We start from the raw sequence: 19437 nt of genomic DNA on the forward strand, positions 1-19437 counted from the left end.
TCCTTCCAGCCTGGGGACCGCTGCCCAGGCGGCTGCTTCCTGCAACAGTAGCCACGGGGAGGGGCCCAGGCAAGACAGAGCACAGCTGGGAGCCTGCCGGGCCCCCTGCCGCAGGAGGGACCCCTTGGGCCCTGCCCCCTGCTGCGGGTCCTTCCCTCTCCTCCCCATGGAGATAGGGGGCCATCCCCAAACTGGATAATGGGGGTATGTGTGTGTTTCTCCTGGTGACCCTGGAGAGGAACGGGGGAAGGAGGAGGGGGCAAGGAGACCGACGGGGTGAGAGGTCCACACAGCACAGGAACAGGGGACCTGGCCAGCTAGCAGGAAGCACAGTCTGTGCCAAGCCTGGAGAGGCAGGTGCAGGACAGACAGCCGGAGAGACTGAGCTCTAGGCCCCTGAATACTCGCCTGTGCCCGCCCCCTGCACACGGCCTGGCACAGGCAGGCGCTGGCGCACATGGGAGGCAGAGACAGACAGGGTGCGGTCAGGCAGCAGGGCCAGGGCGGCTGGGTTAACTCAGTTGTGCCACGGGAGAAAACGGGGTGGTGGGTCCCGCTGACCTTCCTCCCCTCTCCCAGGGAGGGGGTCACTGCAGTTTTGGGGCCCTGAGTAACTACAGCCCAGAAGCGACCTCCCACTTCCTCCGCATCCCCAGAGACGGAACGATGCTCCAAAGACCCCCCCCCGCCGCGCCCGCCGCCAAAGTGTGGCCACAGAAGGCCGAGGGACGCGGCGGGCGCTGCTCGAGGAGCCTCCGGGCTGAGAGGGGAGGGGCGTGCGCGGGGGAGGGGCCGGGACGCCGCTATAAAGGCGCAGCTCGGGGCCCCGCTCCAGCCCGGGACGCACATGTGCGCGCGGCGGCGCCCGGCAGCTGCCACCGCGGGGCGCAGCCGACACCCCGCGCCTCGCCCCGGCCGGCCCGCGAGGCCCGCGGCGGCCGCAGGAGGCGGCATGAGCAGCGCGCGACAGAGCTGACGCCGCGCCCCCGCCGGCCCCATGTCCTTCGCCACGCTGCGCCCGGCGCCGCCGGGCCGCTACCTGTACCCCGAGGTGAGCCCGCTGTCGGAGGACGAGGACCGTGGCAGCGACAGCTCGGGCTCCGACGAGAAACCCTGTCGCGTGCACGCGGCGCGCTGCGGCCTCCAGGGCGCCCGGCGGAGGGCGGGGGGCCGGCGGGCCGGGGGCGGGGGGCCAGGGGGCCGGCCAGGCCGTGAGCCCCGGCAGCGGCACACGGCGAACGCGCGCGAGCGAGACCGCACCAACAGCGTGAACACGGCCTTCACGGCGCTGCGCACGCTGATCCCCACCGAGCCCGCCGACCGCAAGCTCTCCAAGATTGAGACGCTGCGCCTGGCCTCCAGCTACATCTCGCACCTGGGCAACGTGCTGCTGGCGGGCGAGGCCTGCGGCGACGGACAGCCCTGCCACTCCGGGCCCGCCTTCTTCCACGCGGCGCGCGCCGGCAGCCCCCCGCCGCCGCCCCCGCCGCCTCCGGCGCGCGACGGCGAGAACACCCAGCCCAAACAGATCTGCACCTTCTGCCTCAGCAACCAGAGAAAGTTGGTGAGCACGGGCAGTGGGGCACGGAGGGGGCCTCCAACGCGCCCCTCAGCCCACACCTGCCAGGCAGAGGAGGCGAGGCCACACGGGCAGGGCTCCCCAACAGGGCACAGGCAGGCACACCTGTAACACAGGCCTGCCGGGGGCTGGGGCCTTCTCCTGGGGCTCCTCTCCAGGGCGTCCCTAGGACACTCGGCTCCCAGTGGAGTGTGTAGTCCCTGCTGCATGAGGGGTAAGAGCTAGGGATGGCCAAAGGGGCCCACCCAGGGCGGGGAGGCTGGGGAGCTGGACCAGGCCGCTGCAAGCTTCCCTTTTCAGCAAGTTGAAAGGTGGAGTGAAAACAGCTGAGTTCAGAAAGTAAGAGGCTGCAAGGCAAGAGAGGAAGGACCCCGGGGTCTTAGCCCCTGCGGCCCACCACTGGCCTAAGCCATCTTGGGCACCTGCTGTCCGTCCCCCACCTAGGCTGCACACCAAGACACCAGGTCCTGTAGGGCTGCCGGAGACGTCGGCCATTGGACATGAAGGCAGAGGCTGGCAGGAGATGTGGGGGCTGGGGGGTGAGGGCCCCTGCAGGAGACGCTGGCCAGCTGTGATTTACAGCTCCTGCTGTGCTTGGTGGCACCGGAAAAGCAGGGTGAGCAGGGAGAAAATACGGCACGGCTTTTCCCAATCCCCATTTCCTCTCCAGACAGCACGCGCGAGCTCCTGGGGCCTGAACATCTGGGAAATTTAATTTTACAATTTCGGCTGTGCAGCAGTATGCTCCCCTCCCCAAAACGCTTGAGGGAAGCTGGGGAGAGCCGGGAAGGAGGTGCCTCGGCGCTGGCCACCTGAGATGGCACCCAGCAGGGAGGCCAGAGAGGCACAGACTGGCGCTGGGCTCTGCCGGGGCCTGACACTCCTCCCTCCCCTCTGCAGAGCAAGGACCGCGACAGAAAGACAGCGATTCGCAGTTAGGAGGTGGCCGGCAGCAGCCAGGAGGCAGACGCTGCTGGGGGAGGTGGACGCCCGGGGTGACCACAGACAGCCCCCACCTTGGACCTGAGCTGGGCAAGGCCCACCGCAAGCATGCCCCCAGGCCAGCCCTGGCTGCGAGCGGGGCCGAGGGACAGACGGACGTACAGACATGCGCCGGCAGCGGGACTCTGCGCTGGCCCCAGCACCTGCCCGGGCCCACTGGAACTTTCTGCGCTGGCTTTTCTTCCGGCCACTGTGTGATGGCATCTTGTGTTTTTCATATGATAATATAAAGTCTGAAAATTTTGTATAATTAAAAACAAAACAGTATCTTCCAAATATGGAGGCCAACCGTCCTCGTGAAAGGTTCAGAACTCACCCCCAGCCCCCAGCCTGAGCCTCCATTCCCACCCTTGGTGGTCCCATCCTCCTTGGGCCAAGTACCCCGGCTCCCTGGGAAGCCCCCACTTTCCAGGCTCAGGGCCACCCCTCCCTGGGCTGAGGCGGTGAGGATGGGCTTAGCTCACCCGCAGAGCCTCATATCAGGAAGCTGTGGGGTGGGGACAAGGGAGCCACGCCGGGAGAGAGGGTGGAGGAGGAGCTGCGTGGCATAAGATGGGGAGGGCGAGGCACAAGGCAGGGACGCCGTAAGGCAGGGACAGGGAGGCAACGGCAGGGACGGAGGCAGCGGCAGGGCAAGGGTGCCCCCCACTCGGGCCTGCCGGGCACCCAGGGGCCCTGAGGGTGAGGAGGGCGCTGCATATGGCCACAAGGAGTGGAGCGAGCTGTGCTGCCCGGCAGAGGGGGTGGGCTTCCAGCCCCAGCGAGGGCAGTGGGTGTCCTGCCTCCACGAGCCTTGACTGGAGAGAGGGGCATCTCCTCATGCACCAGTGCCACTTGGCCCCTGGAAGCACTGCCCACATGGGAAGGAGGACCCCTGGCCATCCTCCTGCCACCACCACGTCCCACCCAGCCCCCTGAAGACCCCGCCCACCACAGGAGGTGGGTTAAGACCCCGCCCACCACAGGAGGTGGGTTTAGCCCCCACAGTGCTCTGTCACAGCTGGCCGGCCATTAAAACCCTGCAGGTGATAATTACCGTTTAGTGGTGTGAGCTCAGTGGGCACAGAGAGAAGAAAGGCGGGCGGTGCTGTGTGGACCACCTCCCCCCAACCCTGCCAGGCCACAGCCTAACTTCCGGCTGGGTGGACAATGGCTGACGGTGCCAGGTGTGGGCGTCAGGGCAGCGGCTGGCCCCAGTTCCCCACTAGCACAGGCACGGACGCACCCTCCAGGGGGAGACCAGGTGCTGTGGCCCACGTGGGCACCGGTGCAGGGCTGGCCCAGGACTGCCCCTCCTCTGCAAAGACAGGCTCCAGAGAACCGCGGAGCAGGAAGCAGTGGTGTAATTTTGGAGGAAATTCTCAAAGCCAGAGCCATTAAGGGCTAGAGGGGGGCTGCGTCCAATCTGATAGAAATATAACAGGATAAAAAGTCACAACGGCAGGTTTCGTTCAGAGAGAAACCCAACCCCAAATTTCCTCTCCCTAATCCTGCAGGAGCCCACAGCTGGCCAGAGGGAGGGGAGGAGACGACAAGCTCAGTCACTGCAGAAGCCTCTGCCGGGAAGCCAGGGCCCGGGGGACATGGGGATGCAGCTAGGGACTGAGGCAGCCCCTTCCCTTCTCGGGAGCTTTCCTCACACCCCCGCCCCGCCACCCTCCCAGGCACCAAGGCGCTGGTGAGTGAGGAGCAGGGTGGACCAGGAGCATGGCCAGGCCGGGCACTCTGCATAGCACCCTAAGGCCCACGGCGCCCACGCCGGCCCTCCCTCCCTCCCTCCACTGGGCACTGGGTGCAGTTGTGTAGGGAGGGTCCATAGCCCACCTACCCCTCACCTCCAGGCCTCCCATTTCCAGACCCGGGCCTGGTAGGGGTTGCAAACCTCTACATGAACCCCCCACCTCAGTGGCCGGTCAGCGTTGGGGACAAATCGGATGGAAGATACTGAAAGTCCCCAGGGCAGGGACACCAGGGGCTGCTGGCCTGAGCGGGCAGGTGCGGGGCGTCGGCGGCCGGCACCAAGGACAGGGCAGAGCCAGCCTGGAGCGGGAATGCAGGAGGCCAGACAGGAGCAGGTGGGAAGGTGCCGGCCGGGCTGGGGAGGTCTGGGCAGGGTCAAGAGCGAGTGCAGGGGAAAGGGACGTCAGAGCCCCCGTGGACGGGGGTCAGAGTCTGGGGTATCTAACGAGGCTAGAAGAAAGGGAACAGGGAACAACAACCTGGAGGCCTCGGAGCTGAAAGGATCCCCAGGGCCCTGCTGGTTGGGGTGCAGCACTCACAGCCAAGCCCTTCGCTGCGGGCCTGACTCCGACCGCGGCTGCAGCTTGGCCAGCCTCAGGCCTGGGCAGCCAGCCCAGCCGCTCCCTGAGCTGCACCGGTAGCAGCGGCCGAGGGCCCGGCCCGCCAGCCAGCAAGAGGGGAGGGGCGGGGGAGGAACACTCCGTCACCCTCCACTGCTCCAGAAATTCAAACCAGACCGGGGGTGGCGTGGGCTGACCCCCGGGCCTGCGGCAGCCCACCCGAATCCACTCGCAGCTCACAGCCGCCGGGCAGACGAGTGGCAGGTGCTCCCTGCCCACTACAGCCCCTGGCTCCCTTCCCAGAGTGCTGGCCTCACCTCCACAGAGACCCAGGGCTCCCTCCGCCTGTGCCCCACAGAGGCAGCTGGGACGGAAGGGGCCCCAGCCTGCACCCTGGGCCAGCAGCCGCCCCTGCGAGCCGAGCTGGGCTGGAAACGCTCTGCTGGGCCTCAGCTGTCAGCTCCTGTCCCCGGCCTGGGGAACGAGCTGCTGGCGGGACACATGATTCATCACGCCGCCTGCGCCCACCACCCGCCCCGCCCTGCGCAGCACCTGCGGGCTGCCAGGAAACACATGTGACCCCTCCGGGTCAGGCCCCGCACAGAGAGCCCCGGCCGGCCGGGGGCAAACACAGACCCAGCATCAGGGCTCTCCTGGGGGCCGCCCAGCCCCAAGGACAGGCCCCCAGCCCAGACTGCACCGGACACAGGCCGCAACTGGCTGATGTGTCGGCTGGGATTTTTCCGCTCTCGATGAGCCCCCTTCCCTCCCCCTCCCCAAAGTGGCTGCAGCTGTCAGGACCACAGATTGGAACTGCAGGTATGGGGCTGGCCCGCTGCCCGCCTCCTCCCGTGTCTGTCTGCGAGAGAGGAAGCCGGCCCACCTCTGGAATCCTTCACTCTCTCCTCGTTCCGCCTCTCCCACCTGTCCCCCGGGAGCGTGGGGTCAGCCGCCCTCGCTCCGTCTCTCTCTTCCCCAGCCCCTCTCCGATTACAATGCGGGTAGTGTTCAGCGTTCGCGCCGCTCCCCTGCACAAAACGCCCGCCTGTCTCGGAGCGCCACACGGCCTTCCTGTGCGACGTGAGGCCGCCGCCTCCTCCTCTTCCTCAGGGTTTTATCTGTCAAAGTGCTCAGGGCAAGGCCAGGGCGGGAGGCTCACCTGCTGCATCTCACCCTACTGAAGGTTCCAGCAGGGGTGCTGGGCCCTGGCGCCGGGGCTAGAGGGGAGAAAGCCAGGTCCTGCTTAGTCTCCTCCTCCTCAAAGTCCAAACTAGCTGAGCGGACCCCAGCCCAAGGTGGGGTCCCAGGCAGGAGGAGCCACCAGCCCAGACGCCCTCAGCTCCGGCCCGGCTCCCACCAACCACACATCTGCCCTTCTAGAAGCTGGGCACACAGCTCGGCCTTCTCCTGGCACCTCCACCACTGGAGAGAAGCCACTACTGACCCAGGGGTCCTTGCACCTCCACAGCTGGGAGGGCAGCAAGTCACCCCCTGGGGGTCTGCAGGCTGGAGAGAAACCACTACTGACCCAGGGGTTCCTCCAGATCTGGCCTGCCTCGGTCTCTGCTGGGGCTGGCCCAGGGACAGTAGCTGTTCCCAGGCAGAGCACCCCAATGCCTGGCATCTCATAAGCAGGGGCTCCCAGAAACTCCAGGATGCTGGGAGTGGGGCACAGGCTTGGGGCATGACACCCCAAACACCCCGCACCGACACCCACCAGTGCTCACCCCTCCTTGACCTGCTCTGAGCCCCACAACTCAGAGCTACAGCTTCCAGGTAGGGTGGGGACAGGGCTCTAGAGGTCCACACCCGCTCAGCCCCCAACTCTGGATACCTCCAAAATCTCATTCTGGAGACTTCCCCCAATCCTGATCCATGCACACACACGTACCTGGGACTCCCGTCCCCTGCGGAACAGCCCCAGCCTTGGGACACACACCCAGACCCAGCTCTCCCCAGCTGGCCTCCCCAGAGGGCCCAGAGCCTGCAGCTGTCACCACCTGCCCTAACAGACCTTGCCCTCCAATGCCTTCCTTGGCTCCACTCCACAGGCTGCTCTGCCAGCCCCAGGGCAAAGCCTCCACTCAAGAGCCCTGTAGAGCACTCCCCACCCCGGGTTCCAGCTGCCAAGGACACTGGCCCCGAGTGGGCACAGCAGGCCAGGGCCCCCACCACCCTTGCAGCCCACAAGCAGGAGGACGCGGCTCTGAAGAGGCCACTCCCACCTGCCAGCCACTGCCCGGCCCTGCTTCATCCCAGAGCCCAGGCGCCCCCATGAGGACCCTGGCTTCCCTGCCCCTCCTCGCTGACCCTAGGGTCTCTCCTCTCCCAAACCGGACAACTGAGCGCAGCAGGCCAGGCCTAGGAGGGCCTCCAAGCTGGCCAAGGGGCACGCAGCAGTCAGGCTACACACACCCACCCATAGCCTGGGTAGCAGGGCGCGCCCATTTCCCTCCTCGGTGGAAAGGGACCAGACCCGAGGGCCAGCCCCAGCCCAGTCAGCAGCCCCCTCGGAGGCAGGCATGCAGGCGGCCACGGGGGTGGATGGCCGCCAGGGAGATTGGGGCGGTCTGCAGGCCCGGGCGCCCTCCACAAGCAGCGTGGGGAGGGCCATTCGCTCGCCGGGAAACCTGAGCCGAGGCCGCGCTGCCAGCAGCGACGCAAGCCTGAGTGCGCGGGGCCAGGACGCGGGGGCGGGGGCGGCCCGGAGGAGCGGAGGCCGCCAGCACTGGAGGCAGCTGCCGGTTCAGTAGCTGGGAGAAGCCATTAACGGCGTTTGGCGCGAGAGCAGAGGGGACCACGGGCTCTGGACGCAGACAGGCCCGGCTGCATCCCTGCGGGAACCCGACTCACAGCCCAGGCAGGGTCAGGGGCACCGGGGAGCCGCCAAGGCTGCACCCCAGCCCCAGACTCCAGACCCCAGTGGAAGGCCTTGTGGGGGATGGCCCCAGGCCAGCACCACAGGGCACGGGAAAGGGACAGCAGAGGGCAGCTCCTCCGGCCAGAGTTGACGGCCACCCAGATCCCTCAGCCTGCTACGCTTTTCTGACAAACACGGCCACAGGCAGGGGGAGGGTGGGTGGCTGCATCCTCTGCCTGAGCAGCCACCCGGCCTCAGTTTCTCCCAACCGCTCAAATCAAAGCGGAGGGGCTGCTTCTGCAAAGGCCGAGCAGCCCCCTTGCCCCGCCCCTCCACCCCGGCCCACCTCCCCGGGGGTCCCAGCGGCTGGATGAGATCACGTCTGTGAAGCTCCAGGCGCGGTGGGAGAGGGGTGAGGTGGCCATGCGGGGGCGGGGCAGCCGCAGCTCAGCCGGCTCCTGGGGGCCCCCCACTGCCCGGCGGCAGGACCCCAGCCAGGCCCAGCGCCTCCTCCAGGGGCCCCGCCCGCCTCCCTCCGCCTGCTTGCTGCTGCCTGCGCACCTGGGGGAGGGGAATAAGAGACCAAGAGCTGGAGTACAGCTCTCCCTGAGGGGCTGCTCAGGTCTTCAAAAGTCAGCGTCCAGCAGGGGGTCCCTGAAGCGGTGAGAGGCCCTGAAGCCCCAGTGTCATCCAGGTCCAGGCCCTGGATCCAGACCCAGGAAGGGCAGGGAAATGGCCTGAGAAGAAGGGGAGGCAGGTGGGCAGGGGGTGGCAGGGAGGCACCTCCCACCAGCAGGAGCTTGGCCCCACCTTCTCAGCATCACAGCCACTGCCACCCGTGCGCTCCAGCTGAGATCGCCGCTCGCAGGAGCACACGCCCCAGAGGTGCCCTCCCTGCCCTGCTACCAGGGGCCCTCTCCACAGCCCCCAGCGGCGCCCTCCCTGCCCTGCTACCAGGGGCCCTCTCCACAGCCCTGAAGGGCCCCGGCAGTGAGGTCGGCCCTCTCTCAGCCAGCTCTGCCCAGTGCCAAGGAGGACCATGGTCCTGGTGCCAAGGCCACCTCCAAGGACACGGGGCTGCCTGATGGGCCCTGCTCTCCTCACCCCACTGTCTCATCGGAGAGCTGCAAGCTGTCTCCCACCTCCCAAGCCTCTTTCCTGCCCACCTGTGGCCCCAAATCACTCCCCTAGAGCCACTCCACTTTGCTCCAAGGGAACAGAGGCCCAGACAGATGTGGACTTCTCTGGACGGGAGGCATCTGTCCGGGCCTGGCCTGGCTCCTGAAAGTTGAGCTCTGCCGCCCCCTCGAGCCGCTGGCCGGCTGTGCTGGCAGGAGCACCGGGCGGCACCCCGGCTCCCTCGCTGTCACTCAGACCAACATATGGGATAGTCATCACTGGAGGAAGCAGCCCCCACATCCCTGGCCAGCTTCCTCCCGGCACAGCAGGGGGCTGCCCACCCGGCAGGCGGCAGTGGCACTGGACAGGCCTGGCAAAGCACCCCCAAGGGCAGCAGGGTCCCACAGGCCCTGCCGAGGCCCCTCCCCCGGCCTCTGCGCTCCGTTTACAATCATCATCGATTTCTCAAAATACCAAATATAAAAAAGTAGCCGACAGGATGTGGCTGCCGACAGCCAGAGCCCCTGGGAGGGGGAGGGGAGACAGGCAGGGAGTGCGCGGCGTGGCCCCCCCTCTCTGAGTGAGCCCGCTGCTCCGGCCAGGAAACCAATTTATTTTGTTTTGTCTCTGTTCTCTGAATGCGCAGCAGAGACCGGATCGGGCGGGCGGCCAAGGCTCCTGCAGCCACAGCCAAGAGAGCCGAAGGATGGGGGAGGAACCTGGGGGGAGGGGGGCGCGTGTCTCCCCCAGGCCCCCCGGGGACAGCCCCTGACAGGCAGGCAGGAAGAGCTCCTTTGGGAAGGCCCTACACCAAAGCCTTTTCCTTCCCCCGCAGCCCCCAGGGCCCAAAGGGGACTCCGCCTCACACCCAGGTGCTCCACTGGGACCAGTCCTACACTGGGGCCAGGCCACACTGAGGAGGGTACAGGCAGGCACTGCCTCTGGCCTCAGAGCTTCTCAGAGCTTCCAGCCCCTCCCAAATGAGGGCAGCCCCCCGCAGCCAAATCTGCTCCTGGACACAGCCCAGTGCCATCCTCTCCACGCCGGCAGAGCGCAGCCCAGTGCCAGCCTCTCCACGCCGGCGGAGCCCAGCCCGGTGCCAGCCTCTCCATGCCGGCGGAGCCCAGCCCGGTGCCAGCCTCTCCACGCTGGCGGGGCCCAGCCCGGTGCCAGCCTCTCCACGCTGGTGGAGCCCAGCCCAGCAGCACGCATCCCCCTTCGCCTGCAAGCTCCTTATGAGAAACAGCCGACCTCCTGCCCCTCCTGAGATGTGCTCCTGGGACTCAATCAGAGGTCCAGAGGCAATGGCCCCAGCCCACATCAGCCACCACCGGGGGTAGGGGGCGGGGGGACCCCAGGGGAAGGGAAGGGCCACCGCTGCCCAGAACATCAGGCCATTAGGAGGTGGCCCCGGCCCTGTTCTGCCCGCCTGGCCCACAGCCAACCTATGGCCCACCCCACAGCACACACGACAGGGGCACCACCCATGCCCGTGACCCCCACCCAGACCATGCACGCCGCGCCCAGGGAGCCCACGGCCACCCTGCAGACGCCACAGGAGCCCCCGGAGCCTGTCCACACGCCAGGGCCGACACAGGGGCACAGAGCCACACCCAGGCCCTTCCCTTCACAGGCCATGATGACACACATACACTGCAGTCTTGAGTCCCAGGCCCCGCAATTGCTCTTGCAGATGGGGAAGCAGGACGCCCACACGGGCCTCGGCTCCAACAGTGCAGCCCACCTGCGGCAGGTCCCAGCAACCCCAAGGGCAACCCCGGCCCCAACGCCCAGCACCTGCTAGGCTGTGATGGGAGCCGCCCCACCCTGCCCAGTGGGAAGCAGCCCCAGTCCCACCTCCTCATCAGAGCTGTCCTCCGCATACTCATCCCCAATCCAGGCGCTCGCCATCTCTGTCCTCGGGCAAGGGGTGCCGGCCTGCAGAGAGAGGGAGAAAATGGTGACTTCAGGGGATACAGGGTGCCCTTTGACCTTGGGGGGACCCCAGGAAGCCCACCACCCCCAAATCTCTGAGCAGCTCCAGCCTGGCACAGGCCTCAGCACAAGGCTGAGAACACCCAGCTCTAAGGGGGCCTCTGGGGGCTGTGGCTGGCACCCAGCACCGCAGGCCCTGCCCACGGCCCTGTCCTCTGTAAGGGCTGGACTGCAGCCTCCCCGGGCCTCTGTCCCTGGGCTGACACGGGTGTCACGCTAGACACGGAGGCCACTGGGGCAGTCAGGAGCAAACCCGCCAGCTGAGGACTAAGACCCCCACCCACCGCCAACCACCCCGTACCCCCATTCATGTCAAAGCCACAGGACTCCTCCCAGAGGCTCCACATGGTGCTCCTGCCGAGCCCCGCCTGGGACAGGGGGCAACATGGTCGGGGGGAAGGAGCAGACAGCCGTCGCAGCAGTGTCACTGGGGGCAATGCTCTTGAAGGGGCGGAGGACACACATTGTCCACCCATCCCGGGGGCCACGTCCAGCCCAGTCCAGCCAGCAGAGGGCCCAGAGAGGGCCCCAAACACTCAGAAGGGCTGCAGCCCCCACGGGCTCCCTGGCGCCCAGCATTCTCCTACCCACCACGTCCACAGCCCAGGCTGACCCCATCCCACCGGGTCACAGAGTGGGCGCTACTGAGAATTCACATCCCAACCTGGAAAACAGATTCTGCCCTCAACTGGGGAGGTGAGGATGGCTCCAACCGGATCGGGTTTACTGGCGGAACCAAGGCTGATGGGGAAAACAGGCCCACCTCTCACCCGTGGGGGCAGTAAAGTGCTCGGGCGCAGGAACCCCAGAGCAAGGGCGGGCACGCCCCCACCCCCGCCCCAAGCCCCTCTTCCCTCCGGCCCGGGCTCCTCCCCTGCCTGTTTTTTCCTTCAATATAAAGAGAGATGGGAGACTAAGTTTTTTCCCAGGCCAGGAACAAGGAAGGATTCAGTTTCCACATCTCCCCCTGCCGCTGACAGTGGCCTGGGGCGCTCAGTGACACTGAGCTCTTGCCCCTGCCTGGAGCACACAAGCCCCAACAGCCGCGGCAGATACACGTGACCCCGGCCCTAAGCCCCAGACCCGCACAAAGGCAGTTCCATACCAAGCTGCGGTCAGCTGCCCCCGCCTGGCCTCTGCTGACGGGTATCAGGCTGGGCTTCCGACCCCTCACAGTGGCCAGGGCTGAAGCACGGTACCCTGGAGTCCCAACCTCGCTGCTCACAGGCCACAGTCCCAGGGTCCTGGCAGGTGACAAAAAACTTATCACCCAGCGCTCTGTGCCCCGTAGCCCCTGTGCTGGATGTGGACAGGCCACGGCACAGGCAGGCTCTGGGCAGGGGGCAGAGGCGCCCTTCGGAGGTGCTGGGTTCCCAGGGGCGCAGCATCCCCGTGGGACAGCTGTGGGACACAGAGTCCACCACCAGGGGGCGACAGCGCTCAGCCAGGCCCAGCGCCCTAAGGGCAGGGGCGGTGCAGGCAGGGGCGACGTGGGCAGGGGCGGCCACTGCTGGGAACTGCCTGACCTAGAAGGCCCCTTCAGATTTTGGAGGTAGATGCTGTGGGGCATTGAACGTATTTTTTTAAATTTAAAAATTAGAGGAAAAGGCCACTAAAACCCTAACGACACAGACAACGGAACACGAGCCCACGCCACGCTCCGGACCCCTGGGGACAGGACCCCCTCCCGCCACGCCCATGCCTGGAGTCAGCCCAGATCCTCCAGGGCCTCCAGCACCACCCACAGTGTGCGTGGCCTGACTGAGGACCTCCACTGCTGGGGGGACACAAGGGATGCGGGGTCCAGGTGCAGGGGTCGCTGAGGACCTCCACTGCTGGGGGGACACAAGGGTTGCGGGGTCCAGGTGCAGGGGTCGCTGAGGAGGGGTCGGGCCTGATGGAGCCCGAGAGTCATGTGACGGTGAAGTGTGAAAAGCTGAGAGTGGGCGGGCAAGTGCCACTGGGCAGAGGCAGGCGGGTCTGAAGGACCGACGGGTGGGCAGGGAGCCGCTGAGGGGGAGTGCAAGGACAAGGTGTCAGGAGCTTGGCAGTGCCAGCAGGAGGTAGGGCCACTGGGGCCAAGGAAAGGCTGCTGCAGTCCCTGAACCCTGTGTGGCCTCTGCCCAGCCCCAGGGCTAGAATGTCACCACGAGGACCAAAGGGAGAAATCCACAGTGGGCTCAGCCAGCCAGAAACGGTGTCCAAGCGCATGGGCCCCCTATTGTGACCGCACCAGAGCCTCCCCTCCCCAGCATCAGGCCAGCCAGGCCATGCCCCACTGCCACCAACCAGGCATGAGACACGGGCTCTGCCCTCACCTCCTGGGAGAGGATGGCAACAGAGCTGCAGTGTCCTGGTTCGGTGGGAAGAGAACTCTGCTCCCAGGGCTGCCCACAAGAGGGTTCTGCTGCAGATGTGGACAGCAGGAGGGAAGCAGTCCTAATTTGCCCAGAGACCAGAGCCAGAACATTGCTGTCGGGGTGCCAAGGACACCAAGAGAACCCAGCACCCCAGCACTGCCAAGGCTCCCCAGGGCCCTGCCCACGCTAGCCGCAGGGTGCCCAGCACAGAGACGGGCTGGTATCCAAGAGCTCTGTGCTGATGGCTCATGTGACAGCAACGACTCATCAACAGGTACCTAGGAAACCAACATTTTGTTTTAAAGAAAGTACATCAGCAGGAACTGAAAAGCCCAGAGAAAATACAGCCGAAAAACATCCCTGTTTACTCAGGGAAAAGGAAGGTAACTCAGGGGAGGAGCCCAAGAGTGGCAGGGTCGTTCCCACGCATGGAGGCCAACCCTGCATGAGGCACTGGCCATGTGTGCTGCCACCAGAGGCCCCAAGACCACCACAGGCCATGACCACCACGGGCCACGACCACCATGGGCCTCAAGACCACCACAGGGCCACGACCACCATGGGGGCCACGACCACCACAGGCCATGACCACCATGGGGGCCACGACCACCACAGGCCATGACCACCACGGGTCTCAAGACCATCATGGGTCTCAAGGACAGGCCCCAAGACCACTGCGTGCCACGACCGCCACAGGCCCCAAGACCACCACGGGGCCATGACCACCACGGGCCCCACGACCACCACAGGCCACAACTGCCACAGGTCCCCTATACCACCATGGGCCCTGACCATCACAGGCCAAGACCACCATGGGCCAAGACCACCACGGCCAAGACCACCACCAGCCATGTGCCCAGCCACCTTAGGACCACCACAGACCAGAGACCACTCCACAGCACTGTGACTCGGTGCCCCACTGCAGACAGCTGTGCAGAGAGGGGCCCAAGGACCCCCATCTGCCAGGCCTGGTTTAGATGAGACCCTGGCAGTGGAATGAGGTTCTGAGGAGCGTTGGGGGAAGAGTATTTGGCAAGCGTAAGGGTGACTGTGACCATTTTAAAACACGGCCACAAACCTTTGATTTTCATCACATCAAGAGAGAGAGTCTCTGTCCCCCCACTGCAAATCTGGGTGGGCTTGTGGCTGCTTTACCCACCCAAGGGAGGCAGCCCACACTGATGCCACAGGATTCTGGGCTGAGGCCGTGAAGGCCGTGCGGCTCTGCCTGGCACAGGAGACCGCATCCTTGCAGCCCTGAGCCCTGGGAGAGGGGATGGCTGGACAGGGGTACCCTTCGTGAACGTGACTGTCAGGGGTGGTCTGGACGCACAAGAGGAGGCCCGGCTGTGCTCACCCGAGATCCTCACCCAAGTCCCAGAGCACAGGATGTGAGCTGAGTGTCAATCTTCCTCAAGTGGAATGTACCAGAACCCTCTGGGGCTCCCCGGCCCCTCAGCGTGACACTGTACTCAGGGTGTACTGACCCTACTGCTTTCGGCCTGAACTCTGACCCCTCGAATCCAGAATGCTACAAAATATCTGTTTGATGCTGCAAAGTGCCAGGGCAGGTGGCAGAACAGCTGCCTGACTCCCCCATGGGGGCCAAGAAGCTTGGAGCTGGCAGTCTTCAAAAGAACCCAAAGCAAGGCCACAGGCGGAGGCAAGAGCAGAGTTTACCACCAGCCCTGGCCCCTGGTCCCATCCCCAGCTCTGTGGTCCACACCCAGGCAACTTCGCCCGAGGTGGGCTCCACTAACCAGCTGGTAAGAATCACTGGGCAGCCCCTTTCCAGACTCCACAGAGCTGCAGCTCCAGACCCCTCTCCAACAGACGGCACCAGCGCCCAGACCCCAGAACCACAGCGACAGGAGGCCCGAGCCCAGGGTTCCGACGCTGCAGCAACACGCCCCGCTACCTGCCATTCCCAGAGCCTTTGCTGAGACGCTGGCGGGATCCCCTGCCCAAGAGTCTGCATTACGCTCCGGCACAGGCCAAACTCTCCTTAGATTATCTGGGAAGGCCGGGCCCGGTGGCTCACGCCTGTCATGCCAGCACTTTGGGAGACCGAGGCAGGTGGATCAGTTGAGGTTAAGAGTTCGAGACCAGCCTGGGCTACATGGAAAACCCTGTCTCTACTAAAAATACAAAAAATTAGCTGGGCGTGGTGGCACTCACCTGTAATCCCAGCGGGAGGCTGAGGCAGGAGAACTGCTTGAATGCGGGAGGTGGAGACTGCAGTGAGCCGAGATCAGGCTATTGCACTCCAGCCTGGGCGACAGACAGACTCTTGTCTCAGAAAAAAAAAAATCTGGAATCATCACTTTAATACCAGGGCTTCAGCCTTCTCTTACTTTAATACCAGGTCTTCGGCCTTCTCTCACTTTAATACCAGGTCTTAGGCCTTCTCTCACTTTGGCACTCACCTGTAATCCCAGCGGGAGGCTGAGGCAGGAGAACTGCTTGAATGCGGGAGGTGGAGACTGCAGTGAGCCGAGATCAGGCTATTGCACTCCAGCCTGGGCGACAGACAGACCCTTGTCTCAGAAAAAAAAAAATCTGGAATCATCACTTTAATACCAGGTCTTCGGCCTTCCCTTACTTTAATACCAGGTCTTAGGCCTTCTCTCACTTTAATACCAGGTCTTTGGCCTTCTCTCACTTTAATACCAGGTCTTCCGCCTTCTCTCACTTTAATACCAGGTCTTCGGCCTTCTCTCACTTTAATACCAAGTCTTCTGCCTTCTCTCACTTTAATACCAGGTCTTCCGCCTTCTCTCACTTTAATACCAGGTCTTCGGCCTTCTCTCACTTTAATACCAGGTCTTCCGCCTTCTCTCACTTTAATACCAGGTCTTCGGTCTTCTCTCACTTTAATACCAGGTCTTCGGCCTTCTCTCACTTTAATACCAGGTCTTCGGCCTTCTCTCACTTTAATACCAGGTCTTCGGCCTTCTCTCACTTTAATACCAGGTCTTCCGCCTTCTCTCACTTTAATACCAGGTCTTCCGCCTTCTCTCACTTTAATACCAGGTCTTCCGCCTTCTCTCACTTTAATACCAGGTCTTCGGCCTTCTCTCACTTTAATACCAGGTCTTAGGCCTTCTCTTACTTTAACACTAGGTCTTAGGCCTTCTCTTACTTGTGCTTTTTTCTTTCAAGACAGAGTCCCACTCACTCTGTCGCCGAGGATGGAGGCGGTGGCATGATCTCAGCTTACTCTAACTTCCGCCTCCCAGGCTCAAGCAATTCACATGAGGTTTCACCATGTCGGCCGGGCTGGTCTGGAACTCCTCAAGTGATCCACCCACCTCGGCCTCCCGAAGTGCTGGGATTACAGGTTTGGCTCACCACACCCAGTCTTTTCTCACATTCTTGACTGTGAGATTGCAGATTAACTTAACTTGCAATCTTAACTTGCAGATTAAATTGATAAAAACAGAAACTTCTGCACAAAAGAATAAAAAGAAAAAATTCACATAAATAAAAAGACAAAGCCAAGCACAGCTGGGAAATAAATGAATCTAAATGAGCACAGAAGGGAAAAAACAGCTCTGAGCGCACGGACCCCACAGATCCACTCGACACCAGCAATAGAGAAGGCCCTGCAACCAGTCCTCACTCTGGCGAGCCCGAGGCCCGCGCTGCCGTGCGCTGCTGGAGAGGGCACAGAGAACGAGGCACAGGCCGGCAGGAGGCAGGTTCCTCCCCGGCTGGTCAGTGGAGTGCTGGGAGCACCCGTGTCAGGGGTGCTGCAGGGCAGGGAGCACACAGCCCAGGGCGCCCCTCCAGTGGGACGGCTCGCAGACACGGTCAACAGCTGGAAGGGCAGGGGCTGGAGAAAGTCCCAGGGAATAGGAACCAGGCCAGGGGACAGAACTCCCAAGTCATCAGGTGGCACAGAACGCAATTAAGAGGCAGGACTGCGAGGCCCGAGGCAGGGAGGCTGGAGATGGGGTGGGCGCTGGGGTGAGGCTGGCCCAGCAAGCTCGTGCCAGAGCAGGTAGACTCAGAAAGAGGGGTTACTGTAGCAGGGACGCGAAGGGTGGGGAAGAGATGCCTGCCCCTAAGCCACACATACACAAAAATAAATCAAACCCACTGGCCCCAAGCAGGCTACTAGCAACAGCTGTGGGCCCTGCCATGGCCAAGACCAGATACTCCAGGGAGGGAAGGGGGAGGTATAGCACCCACCCCATCTTCTTGGGCCCTTTCCCTGTCCTCATCCCTATCCACTGACCACTCCCCAGACACAGAGTACCCTTCTTCACCTTCACTCCTGAGCTCCTCGTGCCAACAGTCAGGGGAGGAGCTGCGAAGGGCACAGCCAGACCCTGCTCCTCGAGTGCACCTCACAAAACGCCAGGACTCCTGACCCCAGAAACACAGACAGCAAATGCTCATTGTTGAAAGGCACTATGGTGGCCAGGTGTGGTGGCTCACGCCCGTAATCCCAACACTTTGGGAGGCCAAGGCAGGCGGATCACCTGAGGTCAGGAGTTCAAGACCAGCCTGGCCAACATGGTGACACCCCTTCTCTACTAAAAATACAAAAAAAAAAAAAAATTACCTGAGCATGGTGGCTAGCACCTGTAATCCCAGCTACTCAGGAGGCTGAGGCGCGAGAATCGCTTGAACCCAGGAGGCGGAGGTTGCAGGGAGCTGAGATCGTGCCATTGCACTCCAGCCTGGGCGATAAGAGCAAAAAAACTCCGTCTCAAAAAAAAAAAAAAAAAGGCTCTATGGTTTGGGCAGTTTGTTATAGTGCCAGATAACAAAACAAACAAACAGAGAAAACAGCAAAGGGCTCCTGGCCCAGGGAGCTCAGACCAAAATGACAAGAACCAGCTAGCTGTCCTGCCCTTGGGCAACAGCCGTGAGGGTTTCCAGCCAGCTAAGTGCACGGATGATCCCGCCACAGGGAAGAGACAGAAGGGCTTCCAAGACTGGGACCACGGGCACGCACCACCACGCCTGGCTCATTTTTTTTATTTTCTGTAAAAATGGGGTCTCACTATATGGCACAGGCTGGTCTTGAACTTCTGGGCTCAAGAGATCCACCTGCCTTGGCCTCCCAAACTGCTGGGATTACAGGTGTGAGCCACTGGGCCCAGCCTGTGACTCATTCTTTACTTTTATTTTTTCAGTTAAGCCCAGCTGTGCGAGCCTCATTCTTAATGAAAGAAAAACATCACTAAACAAGAGGAAAAGATGAAGCAGCAACACCATGAGGGACGCTGGTGGCGGGAAAGCAGCTGAGGGGCGGCTGCAGTAGTGCATGGCATCACCGCCTCGTGGAGGGACGCTCCAAGCACCTTCACAATTAAATGAATTGATGGCTGGGTGCGGCGGCTCACGCCTGTCATCCCAGCACTTTGGGAGGCCAAGGCAGGCGGATCACCCGAGGTCAGGAGTTTGAGACCAGCTCAGCCAACATGGTGAAACCCCGTCTCTCCTAAAAATACAAACATTAGCTGGGCGTGATGACGGGCGCCTGTAATCCCAGCTACTCAGGAGGCTGAGGCAGGAGAATCACTTGAACCCAGGAGGTGGAGGTTGCAGTGAGCCGAGATCGCGCCACCGTACTTCAGCCTCGGCGACAGAGTGAGCCTGTCTCAAAAAACAAAACAAAACAAAACAAAAAAAAATAGCCAGGCATGGTGGTGGGAGCCTGTAGTCCCAGCTACCAGGGAGGCTGAGGTAGAAGGATCCCTTGAACCCAGGAAGTTGAGGTTTTGGTGAGCCAACATCGCACCACTGCCCTCCAGCCTGAGTGACAGAGTGAGACCCTGTCTCAAAAAAAAAAAAAGCATTTACCCTTTGACCTAGAAATTCTCTTGGAATTTTTCCCAAGAACGGTGTGCACATGTGAGAAACAGCACATTATTGTCAGGTCAACTGTAAGAGCAAAAGCCTGCAACTGCCCACCCACTGGAGCTGGTGAGGCCGAGCTGCCAGCCACTCTGCGGGCACCAAGCACTCACTGTACAAACCAGAGTCACAGCCTCCTGGACAGAACCATCCTGAGACAGCGCACGGCTGCCCCTTCTCTTAAGAAACCACCATTCAAAAACTCTGTGCGAGTTTGGATGTGTCTAGAACATCCTGGAAAGAGACCTCAACACTGGAAACAGTAGTTGCCTGGATGCAGCAATAGGAGCCAGAAGGGAAGCGTAGGAGACTCGTTCCCTGGCACGCCCCTCAGGAGCACCTGAGCATCCA

The 19437-nt window shown here is 63.0% G+C and overlaps 2 protein-coding genes across 8 annotated transcripts in view; one reads left to right on the forward strand and one right to left on the reverse strand.

The window, feature by feature from the left end:
* The window catches only part of BOP1 (BOP1 ribosomal biogenesis factor), a 29671-nt gene that overhangs the window by 3667 nt on the left and 6567 nt on the right, over positions 1-19437 (reverse strand). For 2 of the 5 annotated variants that reach the window (XM_054499281.2, XM_054499282.2), the window contains exon 3: positions 10718-10798. In XM_054499281.2, coding sequence (XP_054355256.2) covers positions 10718-10798 — 81 coding nt within the window. Of the gene's footprint in view, positions 1-6040; positions 6099-6772; positions 7151-7300; positions 7551-10717; positions 10799-19437 lie in introns of those variants that run through there. The other 3 variants (XM_063669312.1, XM_063669311.1, XM_063669310.1) reach the window with 3 other exon arrangements.
* Positions 520-2857, forward strand: SCX (scleraxis bHLH transcription factor). 3 transcript variants are annotated; one of them, XM_063669315.1, is made up of 2 exons: positions 520-1051; positions 2480-2857. In XM_063669315.1, the coding sequence occupies exons 1-2, from the start codon at positions 667-669 to the stop codon at positions 2809-2811; spliced, it is 717 nt and encodes a 238-aa protein (XP_063525385.1). In that variant the 5' UTR covers positions 520-666; the 3' UTR covers positions 2812-2857. The 3 variants fall into 3 exon arrangements, with proteins under 3 accessions (XP_063525385.1, XP_063525384.1, XP_054355258.1); XM_063669314.1 differs by lacking the exon at positions 2480-2857 and adding an exon at positions 2250-2309 and having other exon boundaries at positions 828-1564; XM_054499283.2 differs by having other exon boundaries at positions 832-1564.

This window comes from Pongo pygmaeus, chromosome 7 (genome assembly GCF_028885625.2).
Source record: "Pongo pygmaeus isolate AG05252 chromosome 7, NHGRI_mPonPyg2-v2.0_pri, whole genome shotgun sequence".
Lineage (NCBI taxonomy): Eukaryota > Metazoa > Chordata > Mammalia > Primates > Hominidae > Pongo > Pongo pygmaeus.

Coding starts and splice junctions, on each gene's coding strand:
- SCX (XM_063669315.1), top strand. CDS start 667: ATGCTCCAAAGACCCCCCCCCGCCGCGCCCGCCGCCAAAGTGTGGCCA. Junction 1,052..2,479: donor GCCGCTACCTGTACCCCGAG/GTGAGCCCGCTG, acceptor TCCCCTCTGCAG/AGCAAGGACCGCGACAGAAA.